Source organism: Macaca thibetana, chromosome 8 (genome assembly GCF_024542745.1).
Source record: "Macaca thibetana thibetana isolate TM-01 chromosome 8, ASM2454274v1, whole genome shotgun sequence".
NCBI lineage: Eukaryota > Metazoa > Chordata > Mammalia > Primates > Cercopithecidae > Macaca > Macaca thibetana.
The window spans coordinates 121,437,118-121,452,108 of record NC_065585.1 but is presented as its reverse complement, the minus strand read 5'-3'; the positions used below and the strand labels follow the sequence as shown (position 1 = coordinate 121,452,108).

Sequence of the window (14,991 nt, the reverse complement as noted above, 5' to 3'; positions counted from 1 at the left end):
GGTCTCTGGGTCTCCAAAGCCAAGCTGGACCTTGGACCAGACAGAAGCCAACTGGAGGGTGTACAGTCTTGAGAATGTGTGAAGTAGGGTGGCCACAGATCAGGGCCCAAGCACCCATGCCTCCTGGAGAGGTGGGGCCTCTATAGGGGGTGTCCTCAGGGTTCACCACTCTTTCATCCACACTGTCTGTGCAGGCCGCTTCTGCGGGTCCAAACTCCCTGAGCCCATCGTCTCCACTGACAGCCGCCTCTGGGTTGAATTCCGCAGCAGCAGCAATTGGGTCGGAAAGGGCTTCTTTGCAGTCTATGAAGGTACTGAGGAAGGCGGCGGGCGGGAGGGGTCAGATAGGAGGTCTCTGGGCATCCTAGAACATCCCTCCTGGCACCTGAGGGGCAAGACCATGGGTCCCCAAGGGAAGAAGCAGAGAGAATGATGGGATTGCCTGGGACTGGGGGGTTGGTGGGGAACTGAAAAGCTGGGGGACATGGGAGGGACTGGAGGAGTGGGGAAAAGAGCTCCCCAGCAGGGCAGAGCATGCTGACTCACCACTCCTTCCAACCCTATCCTGTGTCCCCACAGCCATCTGCGGGGGTGATGTGAAAAAGGACTATGGCCACATTCAATCACCCAACTACCCAGATGATTACCGGCCCAGCAAAGTCTGCATCTGGCGGATCCAGGTGTCTGAGGGTTTCCACGTGGGCCTCACATTCCAGTCCTTTGAGGTAGGTCATCGGCCCTGTGATCTGACATTTGAATCCTGCACTCGCTCCCTGGGACAGCTGCCTCTCTTTGGGCTCCCGGGGGTGGGTCTCTGGCAGCCAGAGCCCCTTCCACTGATGAAGCCTCAACGCCTAGATTGAGCGCCACGACAGCTGTGCCTACGACTATCTGGAGGTGCGTGATGGGCACAGTGAGAGCAGCACCCTCATCGGGCGATACTGTGGCTACGAGAAGCCCGATGACATCAAGAGCACATCCAGCCGCCTCTGGCTCAAGTTCGTCTCTGACGGGTCCATTAACAAAGCGGGCTTTGCCGTCAACTTTTTCAAAGGTGCCTCCTCTCCTACTCTCCCCTGCCCCAAGGTGCTCCGTGACCTTCATTCCTTCTTCATTCACTCATTCAACACGGAGACTCTAGCAGACATATGGATGCCAGTGAGACCCCAGGGACGTGCCCTTAAGAAGCTTGGGGCTAGCTGGGGAGAAGAGATCCCCCAATGTGGATTAGAGGCAGGACCTGCTGTAGGACTCAGGGAGGAAAAAAGGCAGTTGGAGGGTTTTTTTACCTGTGTGACCTTGGGCAGGATATTCTCCCTGAACCTCAGTTTCTCATCGGTAAAATGGGCACAGTAACAGTCCATCCGCCACAGGCTTCACATAAGCATTGATGGAGAAATGAAAGAGGGGTCCTTAGTCAAGGAACGGCACATGAGAGACACCGGCCCAGTCCGTGTGCTCAGAAGGAGGGCTCTGTGGGGTCCCTCTGTGGGGTTCCAGCCATCGGGGAGCTGGGTGGGTCTTGGGGCTGAGTGGACAAGTGAGGCTCACAGCCAACTTCTTCCCTTGAATGGGGGTGAGGGGTGGTCATAAGAAGCATGAGGGACCCTGAACTTGACTCCCAAGCAGAGGTGGGAAGAGTGACCAGGCCCCTGCCTGGGGTTTGTGACACCCTTTCCTTCCCACCACAGAGGTGGACGAGTGCTCTCGGCCCAACCGCGGGGGCTGTGAGCAGCGGTGCCTCAACACCCTGGGTAGCTACAAGTGCAGCTGTGACCCCGGGTACGAGCTGGCCCCAGACAAGCGCCGCTGTGAGGGTGAGTGCCCCCAGACTGCCTCCGACCCTGTTCTCTCCCTGGCCCCAGCCCACCTACCCAGACTTTTTTTTTTTTTTAGACAGGCTCTTGCTCTGTCACCCAGGCTGGAAGTACAGTGGCTCAATCTTAGCTCACCACAGCCTCCAACTCCTGGGCTCAAGCAATCCTCTCACCTCGCCTCCCAAGTAGCTGGGACTACAGGCGCACACCACCTTGCCCGGCTAATTTTTAAAACTTTTTTGTAGAGATGAGGTCTTACTTTGTTGCCGAGGCTGGTCTCAAACTCCTGGCCTCAAGTACTCCTCCTGCCTCGGCCTCCCAAAGTGCTGCGATCACAGGCTTGAGTCACTGCCAAGATTTCTTACGCCCTTGGACAGCCCCCTTCCTGGAAAAGCTAGACGGATACCCCAACACTCTTTTCGTAGCTCATGGATGAGAAATACATGTCACATTGCAACCCCAAGAACATGCTGTCCCCCTGTAGGCTGCATTCTGGCTCTGGGTTTGTTTTGTTTTTTCATTCTTGGACGGTTTTTTGGGGTTTTTTTGTAAATGACCATCTTGACCTGCTAATTGATATCACTACCCACCAGGGTGTTATGATCTACAGGTTGGGAAACCCCTGTTGTGGGACAGGCACTGTTTCCGCCTCTCCACGCATCGTCCCGAGATGCTGGGGACAGCACTCCGAGGCTAATAGCTCCAGCTCACTAGGCCAATCTTGCCGTGCCCCTGAGCCGCTCCCTTTCCTGCACCTCCCAGGACCACCCCTCCCTGAACTGCTTTGCCTGAGCCCCTTACTCCCCTCACTCCCTCTTGGCAGATCCTTGGCCTGTTCATTTGCAGAGAAGATAGAAATGGCCACACTTCTGACCCCTTAGTTCCCCCACTCCTCCCTACAGGCTCACCCCTGAAGACACCGAACCCACCCTGCCTCCTCCCGTCTGCCCCAGAGGGACCAGACACAGGTCCCTGAGCCTTGGGGAGTCCACAGGCTCCCCATCTTCTCCTTACTGCTTCCCAGCCCACGTCTCAGCCCTTTCCCATGGCAGGGGCTCCCTGCAGATGATGCCACTTTCCTTGTCCCTGCAGCTGCCTGTGGCGGATTCCTCACCAAGCTCAACGGCTCCATCACCAGCCCAGGCTGGCCCAAGGAGTACCCCCCCAACAAGAACTGCATCTGGCAGCTGGTGGCCCCCACCCAGTACCGCATCTCCCTGCAGTTTGACTTCTTCGAGACAGAGGGCAATGATGTAAGTGCCCACCGGGGGCTGAGGTGGGGCAGGAAGCTGTGAGGCGTGGGCATTCAGCTCAATGCCTGCTTCGTGTCCTCCGAGAGCAGGCCCAGCAGAAACACTCTGCAAATGTCAAGGAGAGACTGCTCTCAGCTCGGGAAACACAGGAGGGAGGGCCCTGAAGGGGGTGGGGGAACATGTGGCAAGTGGGAGGAAGTGTGGAGGGGTGTGGAGCAAGGGAAGGCTTAGGGCTGGCTTGGGGAGCACAGGAGGATCCAGTGATGGGGAGCAGCTAAGTCAAGGCTAAAGGATGTGCAGAGCAGAGAGCTTCCCAAGGGCGGGAGTAGTCAAGAGAGGCTTCCTGGAGGAAGCGGGCCTGGAGCTGGGCTTCCCTGCAGGTGTGCAAGTACGACTTCGTGGAGGTGCGCAGTGGACTCACAGCCGACTCCAAGCTGCATGGCAAGTTCTGTGGTTCTGAGAAGCCCGAGGTCATCACCTCCCAGTACAACAACATGCGCGTGGAGTTCAAGTCCGACAACACCGTGTCCAAAAAGGGCTTCAAGGCCCACTTCTTCTCAGGTATCCCCGGACTGCCCAGCTCCTAGCCCCGCCTCTCCTCGGAGAACAGGGCTCCCTTTCTCCCTGCCCCTGCACCCCTGTACTCCCCAGCCCTCCCTGGTGCCAGGTAGGCAGAGTCTGCCCCCTGCTCCCCACCACTTCACTCCCCCATCAAGCCAGCCCTTCTGGTATCCAAATCCCATTATTCCTGAGCCCTCAGGGCTGTAATGGCTGGGGCCTGAGGATGGGTAGAACATAAGCATTCAGAAATCAGCGCCCAGAAGTGAAGAAGAGGGTATTCCAGGTGTCAGGAGCTGTGCGAGCCAAGGCCTGGGAGAGGGCAGGTCCTAGGAACAGGCAGTTCAAGAACGTGGGTGGATGGAGGAGAGGCAGGTGTTTGCCTTGGACTGTGTGGGGCAGAGTCTCTGGCAGTGGCAGACTTCTAATCAGACCCTCTACAAGCCAAATAGGTTCATACTGGGGCCTTCAGAAAGATGAGTCGTGGCTGGGTGCAGTGGCTCACGCCTGTAATCCAAGCACTCAGGGAGGCTGAGGCGGGAGGATCACTTGAGCCCAGGAGTTCAAGACCAGCTTAGACAACATAGCAAGACCCCATCTCTATAAAAAATTTTAAAATTAGCAGGTGTAGTCATGTGTGTCTGTAGTCCCAACTACTTAGGAGGCTGAGATAGGAGGATTGCTTGAGCCCAGGAGTTTGAGGCTGCAATGAACAATGATCTCATCACTCACTCCAGACCCTGTTTCTAAAAATTTTTTTAAAAAGGAGAAGGATGAGTCACCTGCTTCCTTCAATACCAAAGCCTTAGGGCTCCCCTGGGCCGGTGGGCAGGAACTCAGATCCAATTAGCACATGTTGATTGACAGCTGCCCCACCTAAGGCCTGGGCTCCAGTCCCTTGGCCTCATTTGGGCCTTTAATGGCCCCATCTTCGGGCGGTCTCAATGGTGATCAGCAGCCCCTGGCCCAGCCTCTCTGAGCTGATCCTCCGGGTCCAGGAGATCTCCCCTTCTTTGTGAATCACTCAGCCCTTCACCCTGGGGCGAGGCTGTAAGGCAGCTGGTGGTCCCCAGAGGTAACAGGGCCCAGGCCCATGCAGTGAAGGGCATGAGTGGAGTGGAGCCGGGGAGAGAGGGAGGTCAGGGTCTGGCTGGAGCAGGCCCATGGATCCTCACTCCCGGCCTGCCTGCTGGGCTGGACAGGGAATAGGCAGGAAGGCAGGTGCCCACGGCCGAGACCATGCTGCCTTCCTTCTCCCCTCCTTCGCCCAGGGTCCTGCATCCTCCGCCCCCTCTGTGGCTGCCCTGCACCCCTGCCTGACCCCTGGATGCCATGCCCCTGCCCCTGCACTGGCTCCCTGCTTGGCACTGCCAGCCACCCTGCTCTGCCCGTTGACGTCCTACCCCCAGCCCCCGCTTGCTGAGACCCTCCCCATGCCAGGCCAATTTCTTCCTTCCCTGTGCCCACCTGGGACTCCTAAGAGGTGCTCGCCAGAGGGTTGAGAGGATGTAACACCTGCTCAGGGGCAGGCTCTGCCCCGGGAAACCATTACCTGCTTACTCTCGTCTCTTTCTGCCCTTCTGTTGCTCCAGTCTTGGAGGGGGCAGGGGACCGACACTCACATCTGTCAGGCCTGGAGTTACTGCTCTGCCCCCATGCCCCGGTCGACACTATGCCCGCCCCACCCTCAGCCCTGCACAGAGACACACACGCCCACACACACACACTTGTGCACACACATTGCCCCATCGCACAAGAAACCTGCAGAGGACCCCCACTGGGGGCATCGAGGCTCAGCCCTCAGGGCCTGGGGCATCTGACTCTGGCCCCCAAGAAGGGGGGCTATTTGGACTTTTGGGACACCCACCGAGGAGACCCTAAGCCAAGAAGGAGAAGAAAGAGCCTGAAGACCTTCAGTCTGACCCCTGCCACCTTCCGGGGCATTTGGGCACTGTAGGGTGAGTGCCACCTCCTTGCTTGGGCCCATGCCCACCTCCTCCACCCCACCCCCCTGCAACCTGCTCCTCCCAGCTCCCAGGTGAGGCTGCCCACTCCTGCCCCGGACACGGAAGCAGCCTTCCTCAGGACTCACTTTCCCCCACTCATTCATCCAGCCATTCACTTACCTGTCCATTTGCATTTGGCAGGTATAATTTTACCCGTGCTGTGTACCAGGCACTGGACTAGGTTTCTAGGGCACACATGTGAGGAAGGGATGGAGTGAAGACTTTGCTCAGTCTATAAGCTAGACTCCCCAAAGCTTCTAGCACAGTCACTGGAGATGTCCTCAGTGAACCCCAGGATGGCTTGCAGGGTGCCCTTCACCCCCACATTTTCTGCAGGGCTCATGGAGGGCTCTTGATCAGGCCCCCTCTGATGTGTTAACTGAGCAAGAACCCTTGAGAAGGACTTGGGGACTCCACCTCTTGGCCTGGGTTCCTGTGGCCCCTTGGGGTCTAGCCTACCTGGTCATGGGTTGGAGAAGCAGGGCCTTCTGGAAGCCGATGTTCCAGCCCTTGGGCCCCCCTCCTGATGGGGATCAGGAATAGGCCCCCTTGCACAGATCCCCGCCTGGCCAGTTCAATGCCAGCAGGCATCTTTCCACCTCATGGTTCATCTCGGGAATTCTGGGAGTCCACTGGGATCCCTCACCTTCCCTGGATATGCCTGCTTCTATGCCATGCACACCATCCCCCAAGTGACCACAGACAGACCTGAATGTATGTGGCTGTGGCACACACACCCGTGACCATGTGCACTTCTGGGCTTTGGGGCACAGATTGTGTGTTTGTCGCGTGAGTGTATGTGTGGGTCTCTGACACGTGGCCGTTGCCCCTCTGCCAGCCATCTGCTAATGAGCTACATCTCTGCCTTTACACGTGATGTTGTATCCAGGTCTAGGTGTCCATGCACCTGTGTGTGCAGATGTGTCCTGTCCCTGGGTGTGTCCGTGCCTGTCTGTGCGTTGATATCTGTGCCTGCCTCCTCACACATAGGTGGGAGTGCAGAGTGTGTATCCTCTGTATGCACCTGTACACAGGCTGGGCAGGCAAGTGAGGATGTGTGTGTAGTTGGCTGTGTCTGTATCTGCATTTGCATGGTGTATTGGAGCTGTGTGTCTGTGCGTGTGTGGGTAGTGTGTACCGTGTGCATATGTATGTGTGTGCCTGTGGACCAGCACCTGTGTTGCCACATTTGGGTAACAGTACCTCCATGCACTGGGTCTGCAGGTGTATTTGTGAGTGTGTGTGTGTGTCTAACATACTCTGTAGATGTTGCCACCTGAATGAGAGCCAGAGTGGAGCTCTCCCAGCCCTTCCCAAGTACTGCTCCCCTCTACCGACGACTCCCCAGTTCTCTCCTTCCCTGATGCAATGCACACCTAGTGGGCTATGCGTGCCATCCCTCCAGGCCTTCTCCTGCCACAGGCTCTGTCTCTGTCCCGTCGCTGTGCCTTCTGCCCCTGCTAACCCAGCCCTCCATGCCCTGGCTGCGCCCAGACATGGCCACCCCGCATGTATGTCCGCCTGTCCTCCCGTCCCACCCTGCCCTCGGACCCACCTCGGAGGCCCTGGGTCTGGTTTTCACTGCTGTCCCTCCCTGGTCCCTGCCCTCCACCCCCACCCCTTGGTCCCTGTTCTCCTTCTCTCTCTCGTTTCAGAAAAGAGGCCAGCTCTGCAGCCCCCTCGGGGACGCCCCCACCAGCTCAAATTCCGAGTGCAGAAAAGAAACCGGACCCCCCAGTGAGGCCTGCCAGGCCTCCCGGACCCCTTGTTACTCAGGAACCTCACCTTGGACGGAATGGGATGGGGGCTTCGGTGCCCACCCACCCCCCGCCTCCACTCTGCCATTCCGGCCCACCTCCCTCTGGCCGGACAGAACTGGTGCTCTCTTCTCCCCACTGTGCCCGTCCACGGACCGGGGACCCTTCCCCGTGCCCTACCCCCTCCCATTTTGATGGTGTCTGTGACATTTCCTGTTGTGAAGTAAAAGAGGGACCCCTGCGTCCTGCTCCTTTCTCTTGCAGTCTGCTTGTCCATGTGTCTGTTTTTCCACTTGTCCATCTGTCCAGTAAGCAGGTAATGGTGACCCATGCTGGTCCGCTCGGACCCCCGTCCTCCTCTCCCCACAGCTGGGCCCCGCTCAGCTGGTCCTGCTGGATGCAGTGCCCCTTTGGACCCCCTTGTCACCTGGCCTCCCAGTCCCCACCACCTGGCCTGGCCAGCTCTGGCCAGCTGTTGCTCTGTCCCGGTGGGAGAAAGCCCAGCCAGGCCTCCACTTCCCCTGGGGCGTCCATACCTCAGCCCTGCACAGACCCAGCGTCTGCCCTTATTTGCTCCCCTGCAGACAAGGACGAGTGCTCCAAGGATAACGGCGGCTGCCAGCAGGACTGCGTCAACACGTTCGGCAGTTATGAGTGCCAGTGCCGCAGTGGCTTCGTCCTCCATGACAACAAGCACGACTGCAAAGAAGGTACGGGCTGCATGCCAGGGGCGTCTGGGCTTGAAGGACCTGCTGCTGGGAGCGGAAGGCCAGCGGGTCATCTCTGTCGGCCTCCGTTTAGATTCTGGGGCCCAAGTGATCTCTGAGGCCCCGTCGTTCCCCCTCCCGCAATGTCACACACTCACTTCTGTTGCCCACATTAGGAGAGGAGGAGCTCACAGCTGCTCCGAGGCTTCATTTTCAGACTTTTCTAGTTTGCGCTTCTTAAAACCATGTCCAAGTCTCTTTGTGACTTCCTACTGGCACAGAGGCAAGAAAGGATAGTGGGTAAGAGCACAGTCTCCAGAGCCAGGTGGCCTGGCCCAGCCCTGCTGCTTCGCTAGCTGTGTGCCTTTGAGTGACTCTTTACCCTCTCTGTGCCTTGGTTTGCTCCTGCGTAAAATGTAGATAATAATAATAGTACCCACCTCAGAGGGGCACTGGGAGCTCGACATGCCCCAAGCAGGGACTGGCTCACTGCAAGCACAATGGCATCTGTTACCATTATCGGTCACACTTATAACCCCTGGGGATGCTCAGAACAGGGCCACTGCCTTCCTGGCAGTGAAGCCCCGCACACATTTAAAAATAGCTCTAGGCTGGGCTCGGTGGCTCATGCCTGTAATCCCAGCACTTTGGGAGGCCGAGGCAGGAGGATCGCTTGAGCTCAGGCGTTCAAGACCAGCCTAGGCAACATAGTGAGACGCTGTCTCTATTTTATTTTTAAACAGGTTTTTAAACCAAAAATAAAGTAAAATAGGCCGGCGCAGTGGTTCACACCTGTAATCCCAGTACTTTGGGAGGCTGAGGCGGGCAGATTGCTTCAGCCCAGGAGTTAAAGACCAATCTGGGCAACATGGCGAAACCCCATCTCTGCAATAAATACAAAAAATTAGCTGGGTGTAGTGGTGCACGCCTATAGTCCCAGCTACCCTGAAGGCTGAGGTGGGAGAATCACCTGAGTCTGGGGAGGTTGAGGCTGCATGAGCCGAGATCACACCATTGCACTCCAGCCTGGGTGACAGAGTGGGAAAAAGCAAATAAAAATATAAATAAATAAATAAATAAAGCCAAATAAAAACAGCTCTCAGGGCATCACCAGCCTGGGTGACAGACTGGGAATAAATAAATAAATAAATAAATAAATAAAGCAAAATAAAAACAGTTCTCAGGGCATCACCAGCCTGGGTGACAGACTGGGAATAAATGAATGAATGAATGAATGAATAAATAAATAAATAAATAAAGCAAAATAAAAACAGCTCTCAGGGCATCACCAGCCTGGGTGACAGACTGGGAATGAATGAATGAATGAATGAATGAATGAATGAATGAATGAATGAATAAATAAATAAATAAATAAAGCAAAATAAAAACAGCTCTCAGGGCATCACCAGTATCCCCTAATACCTCCTGGGCCTTGATAGCTCACAGGCCCGCTCTAAGCCAGGGATTCCCCTGTGGCCCTTGCCTGCTGGCTGTGTCCAATCCCAGCAGCACAACATAGACTTGCCTCTACCACTGAATGTCTGTGTGACTTTGGGTGAGTCACTCAACCTCTCTGTGTTTCAGTTTCCTCATCCATGAAATGATAAAAAATGATAGGCCAGGCGCAGTGGCTCACGCCTGTAATCCCAGTACTTTGGGAGGCCAAGGTGGGTGGATCACTTGAGGTCAGGAGTTCAAGACCAGCTTGACCAACATGATAAAAACCCTGTCTCTACTAAAAATATAAAAAATTGGCCAGGCGTGGTGGCACGCACCTGTAATCCCAGCTACTCAGGAGGCTGAGGCAGAAGAATTGCTTAAACCTGGAAGGCGGAGGTTGCAGTGAGCCGAGATCATGCCACTGCACTCCAGCCTGGGCAACAGAGCAAGACTCCATTTCAAAAACTAAAAAATAATAAAAATGATGCCTACCTTGCAAGGTACTAAGCTTTATAGACATGGCTGTGAGCCCTTAGCACCATGCTTGGCAAGTGATTCTTCCTACCCCGGTTAGGTTGACAACCCAGTATAAACAGATGCGCTGCTCACAAGCAGACACAGAACCGAAGCCCTCAACAGTGAACCAGTGGACAGTCGAGGGCTTCCAACCCTGTGACTTCAGGCTTCCCAAATACACAGTTCCTGAGTCATGGAACTAGCTAGAGGGGACCTTATACTGATGTTGTCTAAACTGCATTCTGCCTCTGTACTCCCTTGTGTCAAAAGGTTGTTTGATAAAGAACAGAATCCGTAAGATAGCCAGGACAGGGGTGAAGCTCCTGGAGAAGATGGACTGTTTACCTTTCCATCTGCTGATTCACCTTAGAAGCACGTGTGGTTTCTTACTCAGGTGGTAGGTTAATTACAGATCCGTAAGCATTTCCTGATTCCTACAGAGGACCCAACACTTTGCAAAGATCTATAGGGAATTCAAGACAGGAGCCCCTCTGTTCCCATGGAGATTGCAGCCTAGCTGGGGAGAGACATGGGCGTGCAAGGAACACAGGGGACATGGAAGGCCAGAGCGCAAAGAGGGAGGGCAGGGAGCTGTGTGAACTCACCGATGGGTAATGGTGACAGCTCATGGTTCAAGTATGGGTAGACAGGAGCTTCACCTGCCTCCACCAGGGACTTGCGAGGGCCCTGTTTTCGGGGCTCTCGTGCTGTATCTTGCCCATTCTTTTCCCCACCAGCCATAGTGCCTGGCCGCCTCTTTCCCCGAGTGAAACATGTCCGATGATATGATCATGAATAATGATCATCAGCTTTTTAATTTGAGTTGGGGCCGGGCATGGTGGCTCATGCCTATAATCCCAGCACTTTGGGAAGCTGAAGGGGGCAGATTGCCTGAGCTCAGGAGCTCAAGACCAGCCTGGGCCACATGGCAAGCCTGTAGTCCCAGCTGCTTGGGAGGCTGAGGTGCAAGAATGGCTTGAACCTGGGAGGCGGAGGTTGCAGTGAGCCAGGATCGCGCCACTTCACTCCAGCCTGGGCAACAGAGCAAGACCCTGTCCACCCCCGGCTACAAAAAAAAAAAAATTGAGTCGGGGAAGCCATGCTTTTCAGAGGCAGAAGTCAGATTGCCGTGGATTGAGGAGATCGGCAGTGAGAGTGGCCATAGCAAGTGTTCCGGAAGACAAGCTGGAAAGAAAAGGAGAGAGGATGGGCTGTAGCTGGAGGGGCCTGGGAGAGCTCTTTCAGGATGTGTGAAGCTTCTGAGGCTGCAGAGCTGAGGGAGAGCGTGAGGCTGGATCATTTGTGGTGTGAGGGTTCCCAGGTGTGGGCAGCAATGAGCTGCGGCTCCCAGAAGGGCAGTCCGTCCTGATGGGGAGGAGGGACACTTGAGGCTGCAGGGCAGCAGGGCAGGTGGGTTTGCAGGTCGGAGTCCGGAGGTTGAAAGCATTCATAGTGGGGGCCCTGGCTTTCTCAGGAGGTAGGAGAGAGGTGGTCTACCACAGGGAGCTGACACAGTGGCTTGAGGAGGGGGCTGGATGTTGGCAGCAGTTACTAAGGAGGTGAGAGATGGAGCTGGTAAAGGCCAAATCCAAAGAGTGTCAAGTGGTCTGGGGGCCCAGGTGAGGCTGGAGCCACAGGTGGGGTTTTCTAAGATGGTGCTGCGCAGAGCCGGAGATGCAGGGCCACGAAGGGTGCAGAGGAGCAGGCTGAGTGGTCAGCCCTGCAGTCGGTTAAGTCAATCGAGGAGGAAATACTGGGAGAGAATGGAAAGATCAAGACCCTGGAGGTCTCTCTAAAAGTAAGAGGCCAGCCGGGCACAGTGGCTCATGCCTGTGACCCTAGCACTTTGGGAAGCTGAGGCAGGAGGATCGCTTGAAACCAGGAGTTTGAGATCAGCGTGGGCAACATAGTGAGACCCCATCTCTAGAAAAACTGAAAATGAAAAAAATTACCCAGGTGGCATGCCTGTAGTCCCAGCTACTCGGGAGGCTGAGGCAGGAGGATCACTCGAGCCTGGGAGCTCAAGGCTATGGTGAGCTATGATCGCACCACTGCACTCCAGCCTGGGTAGCAAAGTGAGAACCGGTTTTTCTTTTTGTTTTTTAATTTTATTGAAGCCGAATGACCATGGTCAGGAAGGTGAGGTCCTGAGCACCCCAAGGAACAGGAAGAGGCCACAGAGGGGTGATGTGTTTGTGATGTGGAGAAACAGTGGATGACGACAAAGCCCTCAAGGAACTGAGAGGCCGTCTTGGGTGGACCATTATGTGTCTGTTGACTTCACCTGGGAGGGTAGCAGGAGTGGGGGTGGGGAGAACTGAGTCAGGTGTCAAAGTCCCCTCTGACTGTCCAGGCTGCTGGAAATCAGTAGATGACAGCTTCAAGAAGGGGCACAGGTCAGCCGGGTGCAGTGGCTCATGCCTGTAATCCCAGCACTTTGGAAGGCCTGGGCAGGCGGATCACTTGAGGCCAGGAGTTCAAGACCAGCCTGGCCAACATGGTGAAACCCTGTCTCTACTAAAAATACAAAAATTAGCCAGGTACAGTGGCTCACGCCTGTAATCCGAGCACTTTGGGAGGCCAAGGTGGGCAGATCACCTGAGGTGGTGAGACCAGCCTGGCCAACATGGCAAAACCCCATCTCTACTAAAAATACAAAATTTAGCCGGGCATGGTGGCGCTCGCCTGTAATCCAAGATACTGAGGCGGCTAAGGCAGGAGAATCGCTTAAACCTGGGAGGTAGAGGTTGCAGTGAGCAGAGATCACACCACTGCATTCCAACCTGGGCAACAGAGTGAGACTCCATCTCGAAAAAAAAAAAGAAAGAAAGAAAAATGAAGAGGCACAGGTGATGTGACCACTGTGGCCCAATACCTACAAAGGTCCAGGGGAGCCTGCGATGGCTGCTTCATGAGTGCTGCCATGTGAGGCCTCCTTCAAGGCTCTCGTAGGAATCAGGCAGCTAGATTTTCCCCAGACACAGATAACCTCATGAAAAAGAAATGATGCCTGCCTGCCATCCCGTTCATAAGTGGGACAAGAGATGGAAGGAAGGAGGGGGGCAGGAGGCATTGGAGCTTGGGGTCCCTCTCTATCCCCTTCCGTCACTCGCTTCCCTGCAGCCGGCTGTGACCACAAGGTGACATCCACCAGTGGTACCATCACCAGCCCCAACTGGCCTGACAAGTATCCCAGCAAGAAGGAGTGCACGTGGGCCATCTCCAGCACCCCCGGGCACCGGGTCAAGCTGGTAAGGGGACCCTCCCCACTCCTTATGTGGTGTGGCCACCCCTGGTCAGAGGCAATGCCCAGAGCCACACAGGCTGCAGGCTGAGCCCAGAGGCCTGCTATCCCCAGGAGACCCTGTCTGGCCTGGACAGAGCCCCTTTCCCAGTATAAGTTAGGGGCATCCCTGCCTTTGCCCTATTCCTGGGCCCTCCTTCATTGTCATCCCCAGCTGTGGCCACTCCCATGGGTGTCCGTGAGGCCTAGGTTTGGGGCTCCTGTCCTCGCCCTACCTGCCCTCCAGGCAAATTTTTAATCTGTGCTCCTTCCTCATCCCCCTAGACCTTCATGGAGATGGACATCGAGTCCCAACCTGAGTGTGCCTACGACCACCTGGAGGTGTTCGACGGGCGAGACGCCAAGGCCCCCGTCCTCGGCCGCTTCTGTGGGAGCAAGAAGCCTGAGCCCGTCCTGGCCACAGGCAGCCGCATGTTCCTGCGCTTCTACTCAGATAACTCGGTCCAGCGAAAGGGCTTCCAGGCTTCCCACGGCACAGGTGCTGTCATTGGTTGTGGGAGATTTTGCTGAGCCTGGTCTCTAAGACAGGGGTAGAGTAGGGGGTTACAAAGCGGGTATGAAGGCATAAAGGGACTGAGCCCTGTGGGGGTGTGGGTGATGCAAACATTGTGTCCTGAGAACCAGGCCTGGGAGGCAGGGATAGGAGGATGTGGTTAGGGATTAGGATGGCAGTGATTACGATGGGCAGGAGAGGTTAGGGAACTCAGGGACAGTGAGGAAAGCCCCCAGAGGTCCCCCTGAGAGCATGCTGGCCACTGCAGCAGCCCAGCCACACACCAACTCTGAAATATACTCTATTCATTCTCCGATATTTATTTATTTATTTATTTTTATTTTTATTTATTTTTTATTTTTTGAGATGGAGTCTTGCTTTGTTGCCCAGGCTGGAGTACAGTGCTTTGATCTTGGCTCACTACAACCTCCACTTCCTGGGTTCAAGTGATTCTCCTGCCTCAGCCTCCTGTGTGGCTGGGATTACAGGAGCCCGCCACCATGCCCAGCTAATTTTTGTATTTTTAGTAGAGACAGGGTTTTGTCATGTTGGCCAGGCTGGTCTCAAACTTCTGACCTCAGGTGATCCTTAGCCTTGGCCTCCCAAAGTGCTGAGATTACAGGCGTGAGCCACCATGCCCGGCCTAGTCTCCTGATACTTATTGACATGTAGTATGGATGAGGCTGTATCCTAAATGCAGGTCCCACAAACAGACCAAGCAAAGATCCCAGCCCTCGAGGGGCTTGCTCAGCTTTCACTTGCTTATTCAGCAGCCATGGACTGAGCTCCCCTCTGCGAGAGCAGTGAGGGGCACGTGACCTGAATCGGGCATGAGCCCTTCACTCCTGCTCCCAACCCCATACTAGGAACTCACAGTCCAGGAGAGAGACAAGGCAGGCACCGCCCGTGACAGCATGAGTCCAAGCAGGAGCCAGGCAGGAAGAAAGCTACCTCGGCCTAACTGGGCATGAGCTGATAGAGGCATTCAAGGCAGGGGGAGGTACCCAGGCAGAGACGCAACCCCAGCCCAAGCCCAGGGTGTGCCCAGGTGACAGCAGGTCATTTGGTTTGGCCGGAGCAACAGGTGTGTGAGGACAGCAGGTGGTGGGAATGATGTGGCTGCAGAGAAAGGCTGGAGCC

General features: G+C 55.6%; 2 protein-coding genes across 4 annotated transcripts in view; one reads left to right on the top strand and one right to left on the bottom strand.

Annotated features, from left to right (window-relative positions):
• Positions 1-14,991, top strand: part of BMP1 (bone morphogenetic protein 1) — a 48,379-nt gene that overhangs the window by 29,751 nt on the left and 3,637 nt on the right. For 2 of the 3 annotated variants that reach the window (XM_050801408.1, XM_050801409.1), the window contains 9 exons: positions 195-311; positions 580-725; positions 859-1,054; positions 1,692-1,817; positions 2,910-3,070; positions 3,451-3,631; positions 7,976-8,101; positions 13,178-13,305; positions 13,623-13,836. In XM_050801408.1, the coding sequence (XP_050657365.1) occupies positions 195-311; positions 580-725; positions 859-1,054; positions 1,692-1,817; positions 2,910-3,070; positions 3,451-3,631; positions 7,976-8,101; positions 13,178-13,305; positions 13,623-13,836 (1,395 nt within the window). Of the gene's footprint in view, positions 1-194; positions 312-579; positions 726-858; positions 1,055-1,691; positions 1,818-2,909; positions 3,071-3,450; positions 3,632-7,289; positions 7,655-7,975; positions 8,102-13,177; positions 13,306-13,622; positions 13,837-14,991 lie in introns of those variants that run through there. The other variant, XM_050801410.1, reaches the window with a different exon arrangement.
• NUDT18 (nudix hydrolase 18) overlaps positions 1-14,991 on the bottom strand; it is a 104,309-nt gene that overhangs the window by 87,580 nt on the left and 1,738 nt on the right. The window lies entirely within an intron of this gene.